The 22,946-nt window shown below is 37.9% G+C and overlaps 1 protein-coding gene and 1 long non-coding RNA gene across 2 annotated transcripts; both read right to left on the bottom strand.

Moving 5' to 3' along the window:
- Positions 1 to 693: 693 nt before the first annotated feature.
- crbn (cereblon) lies at positions 694 to 15,459 on the bottom strand. Its single transcript, XM_061727612.1, has 11 exons — positions 15,366 to 15,459; positions 14,974 to 15,077; positions 13,699 to 13,901; positions 13,100 to 13,249; positions 10,192 to 10,354; positions 9,692 to 9,754; positions 9,498 to 9,582; positions 9,274 to 9,389; positions 7,354 to 7,418; positions 5,516 to 5,647; positions 694 to 2,265 (listed from the first exon to the last, which is right to left on the bottom strand). The coding sequence occupies exons 1-11, from the start codon at positions 15,436 to 15,438 to the stop codon at positions 2,082 to 2,084; spliced, it is 1,338 nt and encodes a 445-aa protein (XP_061583596.1). The 5' UTR covers positions 15,439 to 15,459; the 3' UTR covers positions 694 to 2,081.
- Positions 15,460 to 20,218: 4,759 nt separating this feature from the next.
- LOC133449454 (uncharacterized) lies at positions 20,219 to 21,745 on the bottom strand. Its single transcript, XR_009783038.1, has 4 exons — positions 21,671 to 21,745; positions 21,547 to 21,572; positions 21,094 to 21,116; positions 20,219 to 20,547 (listed from the first exon to the last, which is right to left on the bottom strand). It is a non-coding gene; the product is annotated as an uncharacterized LOC133449454 (long non-coding RNA).
- Between the last annotated feature and the right edge of the window lie 1,201 nt (positions 21,746 to 22,946).

Genomic DNA, 22,946 nt, shown 5'->3' with positions numbered 1-22,946 from the left:
GATTCCAAGCATGAGAAATAGGAAAAAGGATTTGTAATGAAATTATTTAAAAACTGACTCTTCTGTGAGGAGTCGTCACTGATGGACAAACTGAACTGTTTCAGTCAAGTATCTACACAACACTGTGCAACGCTATGTATATTAGCTACTCAAGCCACAAGAATAACCTGAAAAACATTTTAATCTGGAAGCTTTTATCTAAAAAAAAAAAAGAATTTACCATTTTTATTTTTTTTTTAAAACATTGTGAGCAAAATGATCAATTTGCCAGAGATAAGGCTGCAATCAGTGGAGGGCTCCGCTTGGCGTGAAGATGGAAAACAAGTGACTACACCACTGGCCTGACAGACAGCAAAAACTGAATACCAGCAATATGTGATCTTGTCTGATCTCCAGGCACAGAGAGAGCTCATCATTTTGTCAGCCTTCACATCCATCAAATTAACAAGGAACCACATACAGTGCGAGCACAAATTGTTGTATTGAACTTGTTTTTCATTTAAGTTACACACTTGAGACAAAATAAAAATCAATATATTTCCTCATTTCAACTCTTATAACAAGCATTTTGAAATTATTTTGCCATTTTAGGTCGTAACTGTTGCAGCTTAACGATTACTCTGCAGATATGAGTGGTACCAATCTTTAAAAAAAAATTTCATTTACATTTTTTATTTAACAAGTGTTTGCATGTGTTTTTTGTTTTTCTCAAAAATACCAACCAAAAACAGGTATTTTACACAAACATTCTTGGACTTTATTGAATATCACTGTTTTCAGCTACTCCGTTTTCCGATTCGAGATTATTAGCTTTTTGCGGAGAAATAGTGAGATTTGTGGTCGTATTTCACACCATCACTGCTTTATTTTCAATGACGTCACACAAACGTGAACCAGAACCTTGCAGCAAGACTGCAAGAAGTACAATCCTGAAAACTCAAAGTAAAATTTCAAAAGAACACTTAAAATGTGTATTATCATCACCTTGCTGTCTTTCATCTTTCATCCTCAATCAGCAGTTCAAAGATTGTTCAAACATATAAAAACAACAACGAAAAAACTGCAGGAGTATAGGAACAACATTTCTTAACATGCCACACATCATTAGATGGGTGAACGCTTTCTTTCCTTTCTTCTTAATTAGCTCTGACCTTTGGAAAACAGTCTGAGGCACTCATACGCATCTAATTTTCACTTGTGCAACTAAATAAAGCTTGTTTCTTGAACCTTATAATCAGATGGGAAAATAAAATAAGCCTCTGGGGAAACAAAAACAAAGATTATACATATCAGGTTTTTAAGACATGATCATAAATTACCAGCTCAGTTTTTTGTTTATAACAAGAAAAAAAAGTAGCTGTGATGATTAAATATCGTGCATCGCCACATCAGTGAATATGTTATATTAACTTTCAAACCTCCTGCATACAAAAATACAACAAATTTTATTCCACGACTGAAAATATCTTCTTATTGTCACTGATCTACACACGCGTGAGCGTTCTTTCATGTGAACACATTCCTCCACGGGTCTACGGCAGCTAAATTATTATCTGAAAGACGCTCACAAAGAGATCTGAATGCCAGTTGAATTTACAGCGAGTTTAGTGATTGAAGTGGCTGACGCTCGGTTCCATCAGCATGCAGTCAGACTCCGCCCTGCAGGACAATAGTTCAAGGTATAAAGCTCTATGCATTCAGCACTTTCTGTGTTTGTGTGGATCAACAACTACAGCTTGGTATATCAAGGAAAAAACAGCTGAACAGGAACACAGATCGGGGAGCTGCATGCTGGGATGTTAAACCAATGTTCACCGTCTGTTCAAACTGTCACTCTTAACCAGGATTCTCTGAGCATTTTGCTCCCAGATTTCAGGCCGATCCTTCTCAAATCTGCTCCCAGGACTGGCGTTTGAAGGTTCAATGACCTTTCCTCTAATGTGATTGATTTGCTGCCGGAGGTGACAGGCGGGGAGATGCTCTGATTACTAGTAAGTATTTGCACCCAGACGAGACTGGTGATCCGGGCCTGGGGAGGTTTGCGGGGCTTTTGAAAGGAGAGGCGGGTGGATGATTTGCCGTCACAGGCAGAGGAGGCGAGAGCCCTCCCTGCCCTCCTCCCCCTCCCCCTGGGGGATACGGGGCAGCATGGCTGAGCGGGTCAGGCCCCAAAAACGAGGCGGAGACAAGTCCTTCTTGGTGGCTGTGAACTTCCAACCCATGTGAGAGCCGCAGGTTCGGCACTGAGCAACGGTCCAGGCATACCTGAGGGCAAAGACAGGACCACATTTTCTTAAAAGTCTCTCACCACGTCTTTTTTTTTTTTTTTACTGAGAAAAAGAAAGAAAGAAATGATTTTTACAACAGAGATTGTCATGTTAAAAAGCAAGAACACCAACATCTTATTAAAACAAACAAAAAAACACTAGAACAACACAACTTCATAAGGAAATTTGAATTTGTAATTGTAATTACATCTGTGAAGTCGTCAGTGCCTCTGCAGCATCAGAAGCTAGTTTGGCCTCCTGTGGCTGAACAAGACGTTTTTTTTCAACAGAACATTTTAAATCTTTGACACCTTACCCCCCACACTGCCGCCATCCTTGGACTATTGCAACTCTCTCCTCTTCGGCCTCCCTCACAAATCCCTCCATAAACTTCAACTGGTCCAGAATTCAGCTGCCCGCATCATAACATCACTCCTATCCTATCAATCACATCACTCCTGTCCTCCAACAGCTCCACTGGCTCCCGGTTCAGTTCCACATTCAATTTAAAGTCCTCCTGTCCTCATTACCCCCCCAACTCAGAAACATTGACTCATTCACTCTTTTCAAATCCCAACTCAAAACGCAGCTGTTCAAAACTGCCTACCTCATTTAATGGTCATTTCTCTGCCTCTTTCTGTTGTTTCTTTATTTTTACCTCTGCTGTTTTTAAATGTTTTCTGCTGTTTTTAAATGTGTTCTGCTGTTTTTTTTTGTGTTTTTTTTTTGTGTTGTGTACGGCGACCTTGAGTGCCAAGAAAGGCACCTTTAAATAAAATGTATTATCATCATTATTATTATTATTATTTAAATTTGAGCTTTGAGCTGGCCACCTGATAACCTTATCTTTCACTTTTCCTCTCCATTTTCTTTATTGAATTACTGTACAGAGGATAATTTCCTGTCAAAAGATTTGTTTCCATTTAAACTTCCACTTTTGGAGAAAACATCAACTTATCTTCAGGAACAATCTTAGGGCAGCTTGAAGTTACTGATTCAATTATGAATTCTGGATCATCAGTCACTGTCCACCAGCAACCTCTACACGCACACTTCACATCTGTGTGAGGCTCCTCTTCTGAAAATGCCGAACATGCCGAACATGTTTTGTTGTTAGTGTGATCAAACAACGTTATCTGCTTTGATTTATCCGTCCAAAGTGCATGACTAAAGAAAAAAAAAAAAAAAAGGCTTGACATTTACCTGCACGTCTATGGTCAGGCTATTTTAATGTTCCGCGATGAAGAAGTATTTTTCCAAGTACAGCTCACATGCAAATTATATTTTTTGTAATTTTCTCTGGTTACAGATGAATGCTCTTTGGATGTTTTAGATGTTGCCTTGCACCAAAACCCCTGATTCGAATGAATGGTCATCATCAGCATGTCATCAACGTCTGCATAACTCTGTTAATGATGCAGTCATTTGTATCAGGGTGTGCGGAAGTAGGTCACAGCACTCATCTTCTCTTTCTACAGCTTCCCACTGGTAATCAGGAACATTTATAAGAGGTCATTCAATCCAGCTGCAATTAACATTCTGAACTCTTCTAAGTGACTGACACTGACTCAGGCATTGATACGGGCTGTCTTCTCTCTTTATTTTATGTATAATTCAACCTTTTCTGCAGTCCTGTTGGCTGGTTCTCTGCTCCTGTTGCCGTGTCTCTGCTTTTGGTGAGGCAAGGACAATTTAACACCAAAAGGTTCCATTCAAGTCACTTCAGTTCAGTCAAAAAAAATGTCTTTTCCAGTGTCAAACATTGCCAACATTATTCTGTTTCAAACAACACATACGGTATATGGAAGTGAAGCGCTATCTTACTCCCACTGACCCGAGAGGTATTTGAAGTTATATGAGATTTATGAATTAGGCAGCTTTTCTTTATTTTATTTCACTCATTGTCAGTGTATTCATTTTATGGCAGACTCTTTTAAGTAGAGTTTTAAGTAACTTTTGGGGACCATGGCCCTCTGTCACGACACAAATGCACACACCCAGGGCCACGGTGGCGCAGCTGGTAGTGCTGCCGTCTCACAGCAAGAAGGTCCTGGGTTCGATTCCGGCCAGGGATGCTGTAGGCGCTGAAGTGCGTGTTAGTTCCCCCATGACTTCCCCCACCCTGTCTGGTGAAAAGATGCGGCCTGCTCACTCCTCAGGTTAAGGAGGAGACCTGAGCTCAGTGCCGGGCCCTCCCGAGATTGGTATAGGATGGCAATGCCCAGGACTGACTTAGGTAGGAGCACTGGGTGATGAAAATGGGAAAAAAAAAAAAAATCTGGGAAATTTAAAATAACAATATGCTAAATTTAAAATAATAAATGCACACAAATTTCTCTATGTTATCACACATGAAAGTGTCATTTTTATAATTTTTCCTTTTTTCCTTTTTTTTTAAAACATATTATTTAACATAACATATTAACTACTTTGTAAAATAAATAAAAACATGAAACGGTTGTCTGTACTTGCTTGTATGTTTACCCTAATGAGTGTTGGGGTAAAACAATCAAATCTTCCTGACGAGCACCAGATCAATAAGTGTAGTACTCAATACTGCTGAAGTTCTAATGAGCACAGCTTTTCAGATGGGTCATATGAAAGTCAGATCAAGTTTCCACCAGGGACAAAACCCTCTGAAAGGAGTTTAGAGTCTCGGTGTGGTTGTTTGCGTCCACGACTGAAAAGAACCAATGTGCAAACGACAATTCAAATTCTTATGAAGTTGGTCTTTAGACCGTTATTCTAAAACACTCATAATAGTTCAACTGCTGGTGAAATTAACATTCAAATGTTTGTGGAAGACATTTGATCCCCTGATCAGGGATGTAAAATTGATCTTTTTTTAAATTGGTGACATTAACTTTTTCTTCAACAAACAAATCCAACAAACACCTCAAAGGAACTCTTTGATTTGAGACCAGCACGTTCACGTCTCAGCTTCTCTCTAGAGTACAGACGGCTGGAGGTGTCATGACCACACTCCCACCACTAACACAAGAGGAACAGATGCCCCGATAATAAATATAACACCAAACAGTCAACAGCTTTTCATTTCAGGTGCTGGGTAGCTTTAAAACTCCTTACAGCTGGATGTTGGCCGGGACTTGAGGACACTGTAGGTCTCTCATTTGAAAGAAGCATTCAGTGGAACCAGGTAAAAACAGTTACAGGTTGTGTTATGCGCTCTACTGTTCACTACTTTGGGGGTGAGGGTCATCTAAATGCCATTAAAGCAGCAGAATTACCCTGGAAACCAGCTGTGCAGCGTGGATGGCCTGCCGACCAGGTTGAGGTTGTTGGCTTTGTAGACGGTCAGCGTCTCATGGACGTAGCCGTGGGGGTTGACGTACGCAGCCATGGGGCCATACAGAGACAAGCTGCAGAGACAGAAAAGCCGGGCCGAACACATCATCAGCAGTGATTGTGACTTCAGTCAAAAACAATACGACATAATTATCACTTGAGAGCGAGCGAGCGACTGAGTGGAGATCCAGTAAATTGTACAGTGAATGGGGACAAACGGCCTTGAAAATGCTGAAAATTTAAATGGAAATTCTGCCATTTTTGAAATCAGCAGTGAGTTGAACAATCTGGGTTACAGGGGTGACAACTGCCAAGAATTTCAGGAACACCTGGTGTGACAGATCTGCCCAACTTTACAGTAAAACTTGTGCTTGCATTCAACAATATTTGAACATTAAGATTTGATCAAATCTTGTGTAAGGTGAAGGGTGTCACTCAGACAGATGTTTATGTTTAACATCTCATACATTCACTGTTGTTTTAATCAGATCAGTTATATTTTTGCCAAAAACCAGAAAGCGAGAGAGAAATGCAATGCTGATATATAAGCGTCTGCTAAATGACAGTAGTAGTAAAACCCAGACTGATTTTGCCGAGCTGAATATTTGAGTTGCTGCACTCTCCTCCTGTGAGGAGAGCATTAGTCTCTACTGCTGGTTTTTTTCTTCATCATACACACTCATACACATGTAAACTTTTGAGCGTAAACTGTCTAGAAAATTTCTTGATTAAGATCTAAAAGTCACTACCTGTGATTTACGATCAATAACGTAAACATCAATAACATTTCATTGACTAAAGTGAAACAAGTCCCAAATGATACAAAATTCATCCTCCACTTTAATCTTCCAGGTGAAACAACACAACTAATCGCATGAACACAAAAGACAATCCGTTAGTAAAAACCTCATTTGGTATATCTGCATCTGGTACTCATATTTGTCTTAACTTGTTTGGTGAAAATAAGATCAGTGGGTCAATTTAGTTGAGGAAATGGGCTTCACAAGAGAATAACTTCTGAACATCTCCGCTAGACACACACAACCACTCAGTCACTCAGATTATCTGGATGATAAAACCACAGGGCCTGGTCAGTTTCATGGCTCTTCAGGGTTCGCTGTGCACTGCTGAACAACGAATTTAACAATAACTCATCACGGATTGTTCAAAAATGGCATTATATAACAGTGAAGGTGGAGGAGCAGACTGCAGAGCTGGGCCACTTCAACTTGTGATGTAACATCTGAATTTAAGTAGCTTTCCATCGGTGGAAATTGGCCTCAACCGCATTGTGTTTACAATGACAGTGATTACGATGGGAGGAAGAATAACAATAATAATAAATACATGATCACATCTGTGCTGGTTATATGTATGTTTAATCCTGTGAAAGAAAAATAAATTAACAATATATAGCAAAATAAAATTGTATTTATTTATTTAAGTACGGCATCTATGGAAATTGGAGAAATGGGAAGTCTCAAACACCTTCATGATATTACATTTGATATGTTTTGGACACTATCACAGACAAAACAGAGCTATATCTAACTGTAAGCTGTTTTTTGTTATAGTTACTGGAAAATGTGATGGAAAGAAAAAACTAACATTCAGTCACTTTTAACTAGTTTTTAATCTTACAATTTGTACTTCCGTAGAGCTGATAAGCATTTGTGAAATAAAATACATAAATGTAAGGCTGGATTGAAATAAACAATGACATTTTAATAAGTAATAAAACACACACAAAAAATGAAAACAAATAAAAACAGGCCCTCACCTGAAGATCTCATTCTTCATGGTGATCTCTGTGTCCTGGCACTGCTTACAGCACAGTGATGTACACTGAGGAGAGATTACATACAATTAACTGTGTGTGTGTGTGTGTGTGTGTGTGTGTGTGTGTGTGTGTGTGTGTGTGTGTGTGTGTGTGTGTGTGTGTGTGTATATATATATATATATACATACATATGTATGTATATGTATGTATATATATATATATATATATATATATATATATACATACACATATACATATACACACACACACACACATATTTATACAAATGTGGTATATTACAGCTTTCTCATTGAGAATTTTTACTTAAAGACTATAAAATAGTCATCCCATCCTTAATGCTACCAGAAGAGCCACTCAAGTGATGACACAAGTTGGGGTTGCATGATTGCGATCACAGAGAGTCCATTAAGAGAGGTTATTATCCTGAATCAGACAGTGGAGGAAAGCAGATAATAGACGGATGTATTAAAGAAGCTTCTGTTAGTGCGACGGTGGAACCTCAAACAAGGGTGAACGCTATTTTGTCTGCTCAATATTTGTGAAAGGATTAGTACTTCATCCCAAAAATAGCTGTAACTTTTGCTGTTCATTTCATGTTTTAATGTGATGCCATATCACACGTATGTTTAAATGACCAAACCTTAAACTCTTTATAGTTGCACCTATTTGCAGGACCTGTTCATCTTGAGAAGCGTGTGTGACAATTGCTTCCACTGATTTATATGATATAAATAAATCTAATAGATTTAGGGCAGAGGTTATTTGACTCTGGGGCCATTAATAACTTCTCAGAGGTGTGTTCAATCTGGGCCCTAAAAATAGAAAAACTTATACTTTCCAAAAAAAAAAACTGTTTTAATACAGATAAAGATACAAGAGAAATACAAGAGTGTAGCTTTGCTTGCTGTCATCATTATGTGTGCAAAGTTTCTACAAGTGCTCTGGCACAGATTGGTAACAAAATTAAAGGAAAACACAGCTTAAAGTGCACATTAGTAAGGCTTTAAGTCACAATATGCAAACACAACAGCTTCAGTTTTCAATCATTCTTCCAAAAAATGTTGCCTCATTTAGTTTACATGTCACTCCAAAACCTGTTAACTGCAAAGGCCATAGCTCATGATCCAGTTTATTTTCTACTTATCGATATCTGTTCAGTGAGCCCCCCAACCACCAGCACCCCCCCCACCCAGGCCCCAAACTATGCCAATAAAATACATCTTTCAACGTAGGTATGATGATGATGTTGTTGTTTTTTCTCTCTCTCCTTTAACGGTTCAGCCTCCTGCATCATTGAGGGATTGCTGAAACACTGTATTCATCTTGAGGAGATCTTTTTGGTCTGATTTAGCGGACCCTCTGAGCAGACAGTTATTCCTCTCCATAGTCACCATGACTAAAAACAGCTTATGATTCTCCTGCAACACACAGAACTCAAACCAGCAGCTACAGTAAATAAAGATGACAGAGAGCTGGCTGGTTGCTTCTGTTTATATTTAAATATGAATGTTAGGAGGGACGTAAGAGAAGCCATTAAAATAGGGGGCTGCTTCAACACTGTCTGTGGATACAAACACTTCCTTGGATCTCATCAACTCTTTCCAGGACAAACAGCTGATGTTAATGTATATGAAATTAAACCATCTTTGCTTACAACTTTGATGATGAAGCGCAACTGTGAAGTGAAACACTGCAGCAACAAGACATCAGTCAGCCAGTGTCAGGCCTGGTTGAATCTACCAAAGAACATCAGAGGGAAAAACAGGCCCACTTTGCTCACGTACAGCACGAGGAGAACTGGATATCATCATAACTGAGGAAAATGATGCCTGATGCTGTGGAGACTGAGGACAGGCAAGGTACAACCTTCCGACTGGGTCAGCGGTGACCTTTACATACCCGGTCCATGATGTCCAACTCACAGCGAAGTCTCTGAATGGCACTGCCAATCTTCAGCAGCTGCAGTCGCAAAGCATCGTCTATGGGCAGACAGGCCGCCACCCTGTAGGAAAAGTCTGACGGAGACCACAAATGAATGAAGAAGATGGATGACATGAAGATTGGTGAAAAGAATACAAACAAGAGACAAACGTGCATCGATGACGAACTAAACAGAGGCTGACCTACGGCATTCTTAGGGAGGGAGTCATCCTTCAGATTCTCATCCCATTCGTGGAGCTGTTTCTTCACTCTGTTCATGAGCGACTCCTGGCAGACGAACCACAGGAACCAGAGAAGTTATGGTTTACATTCGCTTGTGCTGGATGTTTATAGGTGGGGAAAAGTCAACGATGTGCATATGGACTGCGGTACTCACAGAGTCATAGAGTGCGTACACCCAAGGTGGCCATGGTGTCAGGCTGGCAGAGTGAAACTTTCTCTGTGAAGAAGAACAGATTCACCATGTGCAAATTCAGTTCTCTTGAGATTTCTTTTTCCCCCTGAAGCATCAACAGATTCTTCTCAGGTTGGTACTGACAAACATACACAGAAAAACCTTTTACCATGTTTATAAAAAGTTGTCATTAGACTATTTTTCAATACTGTCTATGTATACTGGTACTGAAATATATCCTTTAATAGAAGCTAAGGTCCAAACCATAAAAAGCTGAGTCTAAAAGAAAGCAAATATTTTGGGACTGGTGCCCACAGGTTCTGAAAAGCAGCTCTCATGTACTTCTTGTTTCTAATACGTAAAGCATGTCAGCTTTGATTTTTTTTTTTCCTACGATCAATGCTTTTTTCCTCATTCGGATTCTAAAATGTTGTTTAAGACTGAAGCACAAATTTTAATGTATACATGCAAGAGTGCCGGACCTGCTGAAAGGTGTTCCACCAGCACTGAGCCTGTTTGCAGCTCTGAGTCGGGGGTTTGGAGGAAGGGTGCATGTGGAGCCTGGACATGGGTCCCAGCTGCACGGCAGATAGGGGACCTGGGAGGATACGCTCTGGAAGAATCTGCACTTTGGCTTGCCTGATTCTGAGAAGAACAGATTAAACAAGTGAATGCGCTGACTGAATGTTGACTAGACTGTGACAAACAGTTTGCAAATGACTTTATCATGACAAGTGCTACCTGCATATTCTCTCTGAAGATCCGTCATGCGGACAGATCCAGCAATTAACAATTAAAAATGTCCTCAAGAGACCATATACATTCACTGAAAAGAACAGAGTTCAACTCATTTCTACATTATAATTTGTAGTATTTAGTCTGTTAGTTTCCATAGCATGTTCAGTAATGTAAAGCAGATAAAATGCAAGAATCTGGAAAGTACATCGTAATATACTGTAGACACAAGGAATGACAGGGGACAGATTCCACTTAAGTGAACAGATGGTTTAAGTGTTTCCTTTGCTAAAGTCATAGCAAGAGGTCAAGAGGATTATTACAATCACTTATTAGATAGATAGATTATTAGATAATAATAATTAAAGAAAGATGGAATGTGTCACAGTTGGTACTTGATGTACTTTTATGGACAGTAAAGCTCAATTTCCTGGGAAATGGAGGATGTAAGTAAACATGATCCATAGTATGTCTGCAACAGTGATGTAAGCAGCAATGTTCCCTTGGACTATCTTCCAACAACCCTCCTTCACTTAACCAGAAAAAAGTCTCAATGAAATTAAAAATCTATTTTTACAAGCGCATACAGCAGATAGCAGCAGCTGCACAATTTAACAGATAGGCAGCCATGTGCAAAAGAAAGTACACACTTATTTAATTCTAGTGATTCATTTATCATGGCATAACAAAAGATCTTCTGGTTCTAAGCATGTGTTATATAAGGTAAAAACAACCTCAGATTTAAAAAAAAACAGATGACATGTTACATACCATTATTACTTGGCAAAAAGAATTAAGCCAAAATGCTGAAATACTGTGCAAAACACCAAGTACAACCTTACAACCTCCAAAAGACATAAGACTGCAGCCAAATTCTGCTCAAAAGCACTTAATTAACCATCAGCAGATGTGAAGACCACTTTATAAACACACATTGTTGCTGCTCAATCTAGGAAGAATTATAAAATAATGATCAAAGAATTTGGACTCTATCAATCTACAATGATAAATATTTAATTTTCTAATTCTTTTTGTCCGACAAAAACATTTTTAGGTTTTTTAATTACCTTACATGTTTCTGTGATTCCTTTCGCCTTCATCAGACAGAGTCTGACTCTGATGAAGGCGAAAGGAAGCTGTGCAGTAAAAAGCAATATATTTCAATGAACTGAAGTAACACTGCAAAGAGGTGCAAGAAAAGAAGCTCTTGTTCTGAAACGGATTGTGCAAAGGAGAATACTTCATAAAATGAAAAAGACCATGGAGAACCCCGGGCATCCTCTTCACAACACAGTGACTCAGCAACAGTGTTCTCAGTCAGAGGCCTCTTCAGAACCACTGCAACACAGACCGCTACAAGAAATCCTCTCTGCGATATGTCCCCCCTCCAAATAATGTGTACTCACGTAAGCCCTATTTGTCAACTGACTGTCAATAGGAAATTACTGATACATTATCGGGTTCAATAATTCTCTGTGTGCAGGGTTCACAAATGTGTTTTTTTTTTTGTTTTTTTTTTTTTCACAAGTTTTAAGTATCAAAATTACCAGAAGAAATATTATCTAATTTGCACCTTCCAAACACTCCTTGGAATCCAAATGTGTCTGGAATTCACATACTGTTGTTTAAAATCACCAATCACAAGGGGCAGCATGGCTTAGTGGTTAGCACTGTTGCCTTACAGCAAGAAGTCATTCTGCGTGAAGTTTGCATGTTCTCCCCGTGCTTGGTGGGTTGTGGCAGGAACGGCATCCGGTGTTAAACTGGGCCAGATCAATGTGACATCTGCTGTGGCGAACCCTCCAAGAGGGATTAAGCCGAGGTGGTTGATTGAGGAAATTGACTATAATGTTTTTTCATTTAATTTCAGAAAGTGGCTGTACGAAGAACTATCATATTTGTATTTTATAGTCTTTGAAAACAACATGTAAATTCTTGTCTTTGTCAAACACCTAAGATCCAGGAAGTGACGGCAAGCATTTATTCAATTCAATTCAATTCATACTTTATTAAAGACACATCTCGAGAAGAGGTCCATAGTACCATAAATAATTATACATATAACATGCACGATATAAAAGACAACAACCTATGACATAAAAGACAACAACAACCACAATACAGAAGACTTAAAAATAACAGTGACACAAAAAGAAAACAGTGTCAGGCGCAAGTGTAGAGACATGAACGCCAGTGGTTCCACAACGTACATGTGAACCTGACTGAGCTGAGTGCAGGATTCATTAAGCAAGTGATAATGCTATTTAATGAGTTAGATACTCTACGTATAAATTTGTACATTAAATTCCATAGCACAGCAGCACAGGTTGGTACTCCAACACTAGCAAACAGATGACTGGCACTACAGCTTCTTGGGACTTTAAGAAGCAGCCTCATGCAGTCATTATAAGCCACAGTGAGCCTCTGCATGCTGCTTTTCTTGTTGCGACACCACAAGTGGCCAGTGTAGAGGGATGTACAATATGTTTTAAACAAGGAAATCTTAATATCCACGAGCACATGCTGAATTTGCGCAGCAGCATATTAGCTTGGGCATACATCCTTCGACACCGTCAGTAAATGTCTCTCATGTCAATGTCTGTCATTTAGTCTGCGACCTTTGATTTTCAACTTAATGAAGTCAGTTGAACTTACCCATCTGCTTGAGTTCTTATTTCGTGGACTTTAAATCTCTGCCTCCCCACAGCCTTCACTTTAACCGTTTCAATGCCGTACTCCTGCTCCTCTCTGAATGCATAGATTTCAGCTGTTGTTCCAAAGTCGGCTTCTGGATCACCTGCATTGCTGCAGAAAAACATCAAATGAAGCAATTCTAACTATTAAGAATAAAAGAATCAATTGCAGAGAATTAGTTGGGAGACTCATATCAAAGACAGTTACATTTTCTAGATTCACAATAATAACCCCCTTTAATAGTGTCTATATACTGTTTTAGAAGCTAAAATATAGATATTTATTTATATTTATTTATATATAGATATTCCTTATCTTAAAAAAGTTCAAACCAAGTTAGTGCTACATTATAAGGCTCTTTCTTCTTTAAGACTTATAAAACTCCACTGTGTTTGTACAACTGCTTACGCTAGATGAGTAGCACTCGCCATGGCAAGTACATTGGTTTGTAAAATCAGTTGTGCTCACGAGAAAAAATGAAATGGTTTCAATCAGGAAGTTCTGCCCACCTTGTGATGATCACCCATGGGTAGAGAGGCTTTTATTTTAACTGTACACACCTTTGTGCAAGAACAGCAAAAGTGCGATCTTTCTGGATGACGCTCCGCATCATGCTGACCTCCTGCGGCCTGAAGAGCTGCAGAGGCAACGTCTGGCCCGGCACCAGCATCACAGCCGTGTGCGGCAGCACAGGGATGGTCTGGCAGCTGTCATCATCATGAACTGTACGGCCGTGAAACTCCTCCATGTCCGAGCCCAGGTACTGTCATCACAACGGTCAGTGTAAACACAACAAAAATCACGGGTGAAAAACTGTGAGAATACAAAGATTAGGTGTTCTGCCGATCCTTGCTACCTGCCGAGAAATGCTACTTTGTGGTTCTGCGCATGCGCACAGTCGATTTTCAAAGTTTGATTGCCACGTCCATCATTTCTTGCACGATGTAAAATTGATAATATGGGATGTTGAGTATTTGATCCTTCAAAATACACTACCCATGACATGAATAGCATTACACTTTGTGAACATTATACGATAAAGAAAAAAAACAATTCTATGGCTTTATTTGATATTCATTCAGTGATTCGCCTTTATTTAAAGGAGCCGTCTGTAAGAAATGTCCAAAACTGGTACTGCAGTCACTTTCAAAATATTGTTGAGCGGCGTGTACCCTCCCCCTCCTCCCCCCGACCAGAGGTTGCCAGGTAGGCTGCAGAATGCAGCAGGAACGTAGGCTGCCATGGCTGCGATAATTAGAGCCGAGCTGGCAACCCGAATGCCGAAACAATAATGACTTCGTGATTGGGAGATAGGTGGAGGGTGGAGCTTCAGAAACAATACTGACTTGGTGATTGGGAGATAGGTGGAGGATGGAGCTTCAGGCCAAAACAAAAAATGACAACATAAACATCAGTTGAGGGCTGCAACTCCTCTTTTTAAACTGGAATATCCTGGCTTGAGTGCTGTTGTCAGTGACATAAGTATTTGAAATGAACATGATTTTTAAATGTCTGTTGACATATCGGGGTCATTTTTGACCGAAATTTTCGACCGGATTCGTTTTATTATTGCTCTTACATACAGCTCCTTTAACGAGGCAGGTAATTAAGAACACGTTCTTATTTACAATGACGGCCTGGCAAGAGACAAGGATCATTTGGGGGGAAAGGGAATAGTTTAGGGAGTAAAACACAGTAAAATTGTAGCTCTACAAAAGGTAGAAAACCATTAGGTAGCATTTTTTGGCAAAGCAGCAGAAATTGGCAGAACATTAGGAAAGGTATGTACATAAATATAATTATAATGATAAGACTGAGGGTAGTTTAGAGCTCACAGAGTGAGATGTGGGGAGACTGGGGTCAAAGGTGATGATGCTGGGCTTCTCCCCCTCGTCACTGTCTCGGTCTTCAGTCTCCATGTCATCCTCCTCCTCGTTGTCTGTCACAGCACAGCCAGTTTACAAAGACATGGCACACACGGGTTAAGTCTCATCTTGCTTCCTGACCAAACTTTACACTACAACATAATATCTTGAATCTCATTTAGATTGTAAAAGCGAAACAAATGCAAAAAGAAAAGCGAAAGCAATGAGATCACCCATGTCTGGATTATTTGACCACTCACTCCCAGTGCGTGTGTCAAATATGTGCTAGTTAACTGTCAGCAGGAGGAGATGCGGGTTTTCCCGCTGAAACACTGAGCCGTTTGTACAAGTTGAAGTGTTACCTGGTAAAAGCTGCAGCTGGTTTCCCATGTTGTCGTCTACGTTGTCTTCTCCTCCTCCTCTCTCGTCAGCCATATCCCTCTGTTTACAAGCGACTCTTCCTCTACGGAGTCTGTGTGCAGCACCACCGCGGGGACGCAGCGCCGCCTGGCGGCAGTTTAAGGCACAACCTAAACACGCTAAGTAGTCCATGGGCCAGAGCCCAAAATGTCAGTCTGTACCACTCAAGGTGACAAAACTTACTTATGATTTTTTTTTTTTTTTTTTTTAATAGATTTTTATAGATTTTTATCAAAATGAAACAGACATTAAACAACAAACAAGTACTCTCTGCAATCACAAAGGTATCAAAACAGGAAGGAAAACATACCACCATCCAAAATAAAATTACTCAAGGTAGGATAGTCAAAAAAAGGATAAGAAACTAATAAATAAATAAATAAAAACCCTGCATCCCCACACCCCCCGGACACACTCCTCCAGTCCTACCGCCTCCCCAGCTACCGCCTCAGTCATCTATCCGCATACTGTGCCAACTACCATCTATGTACAGTAGAAGTATATTAAAATTATAAAAATAATAATAATAAAAATAATACAGTACATAGAACAACCGAGTGGACGAAGTTAATGAAAATAAAAACAGATAAACAAATAAATAACATACATAATTAAACTTCAAAATTCCTAAATGAATGACATAGATAAAACCATCAATAGGACAAAAATATATACTTGTGATTTTTGAAAAGATTCATGTCTATAGATGATATTTTGGTATGATAACCCTTCCTGAGTGGCAGCTGTATCATAGTTATCAGCTCATTAAGTCACCCACCCCCTTCAGAAAATTACATTTTAGATGCTGGTGCATATCCTGGTTTAGACTCATGTACAGGATATCTGTCAATGTTTCACAATATTGTCTTTGGTATCATTTTAAAGGGGACCTCTGAAGCATTCATTCAGGGAGAGGGAAAAAACGTAAAGGCACCAAGATCTTCATCAATGAAGATTTTACAGATAATGTAAGACAGAAACGAATGGAGCTGCGTCCTAAACACGAAGCACGTGACAAGGGACAGATTGCATATCTGCAGCATGACCAACTCATTATTTACCCACCACGTCCTTCATGAATCACCTGATGTGATGATATGATCATATTTTAACTGTCACTGTTTCAATATTCATTTAGTATTATCATGACTCAAAATAACATATCAAACATACTACATTCCCATAAGATCTGTAACGCATGTAATGAAACTATAAAAGATTCAATATATGAATGTGGTATCTGCAAAAGTGGCTATCATCCCAAATGTATATTTTTGAACTTTCCAGTTGCAGTAGAGTGGGTTAATTGGACTTGCCAAAAATGTTTATCTGAGTTTCCCTTCCATGATCTTGATAACAATGATTTAATATTGACAATGGATGGCAAAACACGGTATGTTAATGATAACACCCTTATTTTTTCCCCACTTGAAATCAGCAAAAGACTTTCTAGATATGATGAACATGATCCTGACTCAAATTTTCTAACCTTTTTACAAAAACCAGATATATCCAAATACTATGAAAACATTTCTTTTAAAGAGTTGTGCCAAAACTCAACACAATCGGTTACACCCAAAACATTTTCTATTTTTCATCTTAATATACGAAGCTTATCCAAAAATTATGATAATTTAAGTCACTATCTCTCATGCTTGGATCATACATTTTCCATAAAAGCTTTAACTGAAACATGGCTGAAGGAATCTGTAGTTTCACTTTATGAACTGCCTGATTACAAAGCCACTCACTGGACCAGGGGAATGAGAAATGGGGGATGTGTGTCTCTTTTCATTCACAATAGTTATCAATTTGTCAATAGAGATGATCTTATGACTCTCGAATCTAAAGTTGCAGAATCTGTTTTTGTTGAAATTACTTAATGCCGTTCATTTGGGGGAAGAAATGTAATTGTTGGAGGTATTTACCGACCACCCAATACAGATATTGATCTTTTCAATCAATGGCTTTTGAACCTTCTTGAACTTATATCTAAAGAGGATAAAGTTTGTTATCTTATAGGTGATTTTAATATAAATTTGTTTAAAAAAGAGAATCATCCACAAACTGCAGAATTTCTAAACACTATGTATTCCTTTAATTTCCTTTAATTCATATGGCAACTAGAATTTTTGACACATCTGCAACCCTTATTGATAATATTTTTATAAATTTCTTTGACTGGATTACAATAGCGGTAGGCTATATTATATACTGATATCTCTGATCATTTACCTATCTTTAGTGTGACTAAAACAAATAATGCAATGAATAATTATTCTGTCAACTATTATCATAGAGTATACAACAAGAACAATAGGGACAATTTTAGATCTAAGATGCCAAATATCTCATGGGAAAATGTTCTTCATGAGAACAATACTGAATTAGCCTATTCAAATTTCATGAATTTATTTGGTAGTTTGTTTAATCAGTGTTTTCCACTTAAAATAACAAGAAAAAGGAAGAATGATGATTTTCATAAGCCTTGGTTTACTTTAAATCTCAATAAAAAATGTCTTTGAAAAAGAATAAGTTTTACAAAACTATATTTTGAGTCCAACCCCGCTAAACTTAAAAGAATATAAAACATATAAAAATAAATATGTGCATATTTTACGTTCAACAAAAAAAACATATTTCTCAAAGAAACTGAAGGAATCAACGTGGAATGTTATTAATCAATAACTAAATAAAAGAAAGAAAACATAATCAAGTTTGGCTTCCCAGTTTCAAAATGGAGATATTTTAATTAGTGATCCATATGAAATCGCATGTGGTTTTAATATTTTTTTTGCAAATGTGGGTGGTTCTCTTTCTAATAAGATTGATAACACTGTGGGTAGTCCTTTAGAACAACAATATCCAGATAAGCTACAATCTGAACCACCACAAATAAATGAAGTAAGGGAAATCATCAAAAATTTAAAAAACACCTCTGCTGGCCATGATGAAATTGGTAGTTCACTGGTAAAAGAGATATCTAGATTCATACTCGAACCTCTCACTCATGTTTTAGGTATATCCATGGAAACTGGTATTGTTCCTAAGGATTTAAAAAAAGCCAAAATTACACCTTTATTTAAAACTGGTGATTCAGGACAGTAATTTTACAAATTATCGTCCTGTGTCTATCTTACCTTGTTTTTCTAAAATTTTGGAGAAATTAATTTATAATAGAATTTTAAAACATCTAAATGAGCATAACGTCCTATACGAGCATCAGTATGGATTTAGAAAAGGTCACTCCACCTATATGGCATTATTGCAACTCACAGACAAAGTACATACAGCTATAAATGATAACAAATTTGCACTTGGTATTTTTTAGATCTCAGTAAAGCATTTGATACAGTTAATTATGATATTTTGTTAGCTAAAATTAAACATTATGGTTTCCAAGGAAATATACTAAAATGGTTTAAAAATTATATGAGTGAGAGGGAACAATATGTAGTTATAAATGGTTGTGTCTCAAACATAACTCAGATATCATGCGGTGTTCCGCAAGGATCTATCTTAGGACCCTTATTATTTCTTATTTACATAAATGATTTTTCATCAGTTTGTAAATTTTCTCTTCCAATTTTATTTGCTGATGATACCAATATGATTTTATCACATACTGATTTACATACTCTAATTAATAATACAAATGAAGAAATGATGAGAATCTCAAAATGGTTCCAACTCAACAAGCTTGCATTAAATATCAAAAAGTCTAATTTTATAATATTTGCAGTTAGGGGTAGGAAATATCTTAAAGATTATATTACAGTAGCAGAAGATGGAAATGAAATTTCCCAAGTCTCACATACTCGTTTTTTAGGTATTTTGGTTGAGAAATTGAATTGGAAAAAAATATATACATTTCATTCATAATAAAAATGTGAAGTAATTGGGCATTATCAGCAAACTGCAAAATCTCGTTAATATTTCTTGCTTGTTAACTCTATATTATTCTATGATTTATCCTTATTTGATTTATGGTAATATTGTTTGGGCAAATACATACCCTTCCAGTCTTCAACTTTATTTAATGCAAAAACGATTTGTAAGACTGGCAACATTTTCTAACTCTACGGATCCCTCTACTCCTTTGTTCAGAAAACTCAAAATTCTTTCAGTAAATGACAAATATTCAGATGTTTTTCTACAAACATGTTGACTTTTTCTTTACCACTATCGTTTAATTTTTTCACATATAATTCTCAAATACATTCATATAGACAGGTTAATCTTCATTTTTATAAAACTAAACACGGCCAGTTTTCCCTCAGATATCGCGGTGTACAGACATGGAACTCCAAATCTTGGAGTTTTAAAAGAAATGTATCGTTTAAAAAATGTCATAAGTTTATATTTTTTTTGTTTTTGGTGTTGATCTGTAATTAGTCTTAACCTTGTTTTGTTTATAGTCTTCATCGTATTTGTTTTTTGTAATTAGTTTTACTTCCTAAATTGAGGGGAGGTCCACTGCATAAGCCTGTTGGCTTTACCTTTGTCATGTTTCACTATTTTGATTGCAAGTGTTACTATTGTGTGCAAACTAATAGCCCTTAAGCAGTTATGAATTTGCTGAACATAAGTTGGAACTTCGGAGGCTGAACTGCAGTCAACCACTTATAGATTTCAACAAGTTCCAAATATTTTACCCTGAACATGGCAGTTGCCAAGTTACACAATTCTTATTTGTACCAAGCTTATGATTGCATGCACAAGAGTTATCAATAAGCATTACCAGAAAAAACAGAGATGTATGATTTCTATTATAAGCAAGAGGCTGAATCACATGTAAACTTGTGTACATTTATTGTTCAATACACCACATGACAGATGTAATTAAACAAAAATTCATCATGGTCCATGAACAAAAGCAGCTGCACTTCTGATGATAGGTCTTTCCAGCATCTTTGCCATCCGTCAGACATCCACAGCTTGCTCCTCCATCGAAGGTGTGGTCATGTGAAGTCAGGATATAGGCCTTGTTTTGCCGATAAACGCTGCCAACAATCCCCTTCAGCTTACAGGCAGTCGTCTGGAAAAGCTCGGATGGGACCACAGCTGGCAAGGATGAGGGCTTACTTTGACCTCTGCCTCATCTTTCTCCTTTTACGCTTCAGCCTGTTGAAAGTAGACAGCATTGATCAGTAAAGTATAAAAAGGGGCAATATCTGCATGTACAGTGAAATGTTCATGAAACTTGACTTGGATTACATACTACTCCTCAGACTTAGTATAAAAACAATTAAGCCACTTAAATTTACTCTGTACCCATTTGATATGAAAAATAACCAAACTAAATCAGCCAATACTTGTTAAGTCATATCCATGTTTAACACAAAAACAACCAAACAAATCTTTAGGTCAACCAACTCACAAACCCATGTACATAACCAGGGCCTCAAGTCTACTACCGAAGACCAGATTTACTGTACAATGTGTAATCTGACTATGTTTTAAATGATAGTTCAAAGTATTCCTAGACACAAAATACTATCATCTTTACTATAACCAATGAGTCCTTTAACAGACTGAATTCTGCATTATAGACAATACTCAGCAACAGTGGACAAATCTTCTGCAAAGACACTTCAAGCCTGAAGTCAACAGGCCTTAAATTATTAAAAGGTGATGGAAAGCAAGTAGAAAAAAGGTGTAAATGCATACCTGCGCATACGCTTCTTCCTCCACTAGAAAATAAGAGAACACGTTTATTAGCACATCTTCAGATTAAATGTAACAGAAGTTCACTCGTGGTCTTTAACAGCTTGATGATGGAAACACTAAACATTCAAAAGCCATGTGCATTAGTGGAGCGTTGCTGGAGCACATGGTTTATTATAAACACAACCTGCTATGCAGCGGGCCTTTCTGTACCAACCACGTTTGCAAAACGTGTTTGCGTATGGCATTAACGTTAAATTAAATATTAAGGCTCAGTATTACGTTCATGGATGCAGTTATATACAGATGCAGAGTATATACAGCTAACAGAACATTGAAAAGCATCAAGCATGGTGAAGAAAGGCGGGGAATGTTTTAGATGCTAGCCATTAGCATCGAGGGGAAGTGTAAGACACACGCAAGCTTTAAAATACAGATAATATCTTGATATCGTACCTTGGCTCTCATCGTGGGGAGGCTTTCTGTTAAAAGGGGAGAAATGAATGATAAACAACATTAGATGACTGAAAATAAGCATGGATTAGTTTGGATTCTGTTACGAGCAGAGATGCTGGCATACCTCGAAGCGAGAAGAGCTACGGAAAGAGGATGTGACGCTGAAAGCCCGCGGCTTTTATAGGCCGGACACGTCATATTCATGCGGCGCCGCTTGGTCTGCTGGGAAATGTAGTTTCATCTCTCCGTCCTGTATCCTGACTGCGGTCGCTCTTACTGAGTCCAGTCATCGAACTTTTTATTGTTTTACGATCGTTGAATTTACATGTTTTTTTTAAACAATCACGGTGAAAAAAATCCATCCATCCATTTTTAATACCCATTTAATCCCGTACAGGATCACAGGGCGGTGAAAAGCTTATTTAATCAGAATCAGAATCAGAATATATATATATATATATATATATATATATATATATATATATATATATATATTTTTTTTTTTTTTTTTTTTTTTTTTTTTACAGATGACAGTATATACACATGTAGGAATATGGCACAGAGTCCGGGAGAAGTATTGCACAGTTAAAAAGAAAAACACTTTTGGTATGGTATGGGGCTTGGTATTTTTTTTCTTCAGATCACCGCAAAATAAATATTATTACTAATGAAAAATAATAAACACACGCACACACACACACACACACACACACACACACACACACACACACACACACACACACACACACACACACACACACACACACACACACACACACACACACACACACACACACACACACACACACACACACACACACACACACACACACACACAAAAGTGCAATGTTCTTTAACCCATATCATGCTTATCATAACCTGACTCAAAAGCCATGACAAAAAATCTATGCAGAATGAATGTTTAATTTTATTTTGTTGTAAAATAACAGTAGAGTTTATAGGCCCGTACTTTATTTTAACCAAACATAGACATAACGAAAACAAGGACTATAAGATTTGGCAATCAGTAGAATCAGTAGTGAAGGTGACCATATATGAATCAGTGAATAATGAAAGTGTGCACATTGTGTGGCATAACATAAACATAAAATAGATGGGAGAGAAAAGCTCCTTTCCAATGACTGGTGCAGCTAAATAGGGGATGAACACACGGCCCAGGTCTGATGATGGTGGTGCAGCATAGGAGGAGAACAGATGTTAACACAGCAGAACGTCACAACTATGTTTTATTCTCAGTATTTCCAAAACGTTGGAACAGGGAAACAGAAGGGTGGAAAAGTAATACGCACAAATCAAACAACTGGAGGAGCATTTGACAAATAATTAGATTTAATGGCAACAAGTCAGTAACATGACCTGGTATAAAATTAGCATTTCAA

This window comes from Cololabis saira, chromosome 8 (genome assembly GCF_033807715.1).
Source record: "Cololabis saira isolate AMF1-May2022 chromosome 8, fColSai1.1, whole genome shotgun sequence".
Taxonomy (NCBI): Eukaryota; Metazoa; Chordata; class Actinopteri; order Beloniformes; family Belonidae; genus Cololabis; species Cololabis saira.
The sequence above is the reverse complement of the archived record's forward strand: the minus strand, read 5'-3'. Positions and strand labels throughout refer to the sequence as shown.

Excerpts from the sequence above, each read along its gene's own strand:
- crbn (XM_061727612.1), bottom strand. The coding sequence starts at position 15,438 with ATGGCTGACGAGAGAGGAGGAGGAGAAGACAACGTAGACGACAACATG. Across the intron at positions 13,902-14,973 it reads GTCTCCCCACATCTCACTCT|TACCTGGGCTCGGACATGGA; the intron begins GTGAGCTCTAAA and ends TTGTGATGACAG. Across the intron at positions 9,390-9,497 it reads CCTCCCTAAGAATGCCGTAG|ACTTTTCCTACAGGGTGGCG; the intron begins GTCAGCCTCTGT and ends GGTCTCCGTCAG.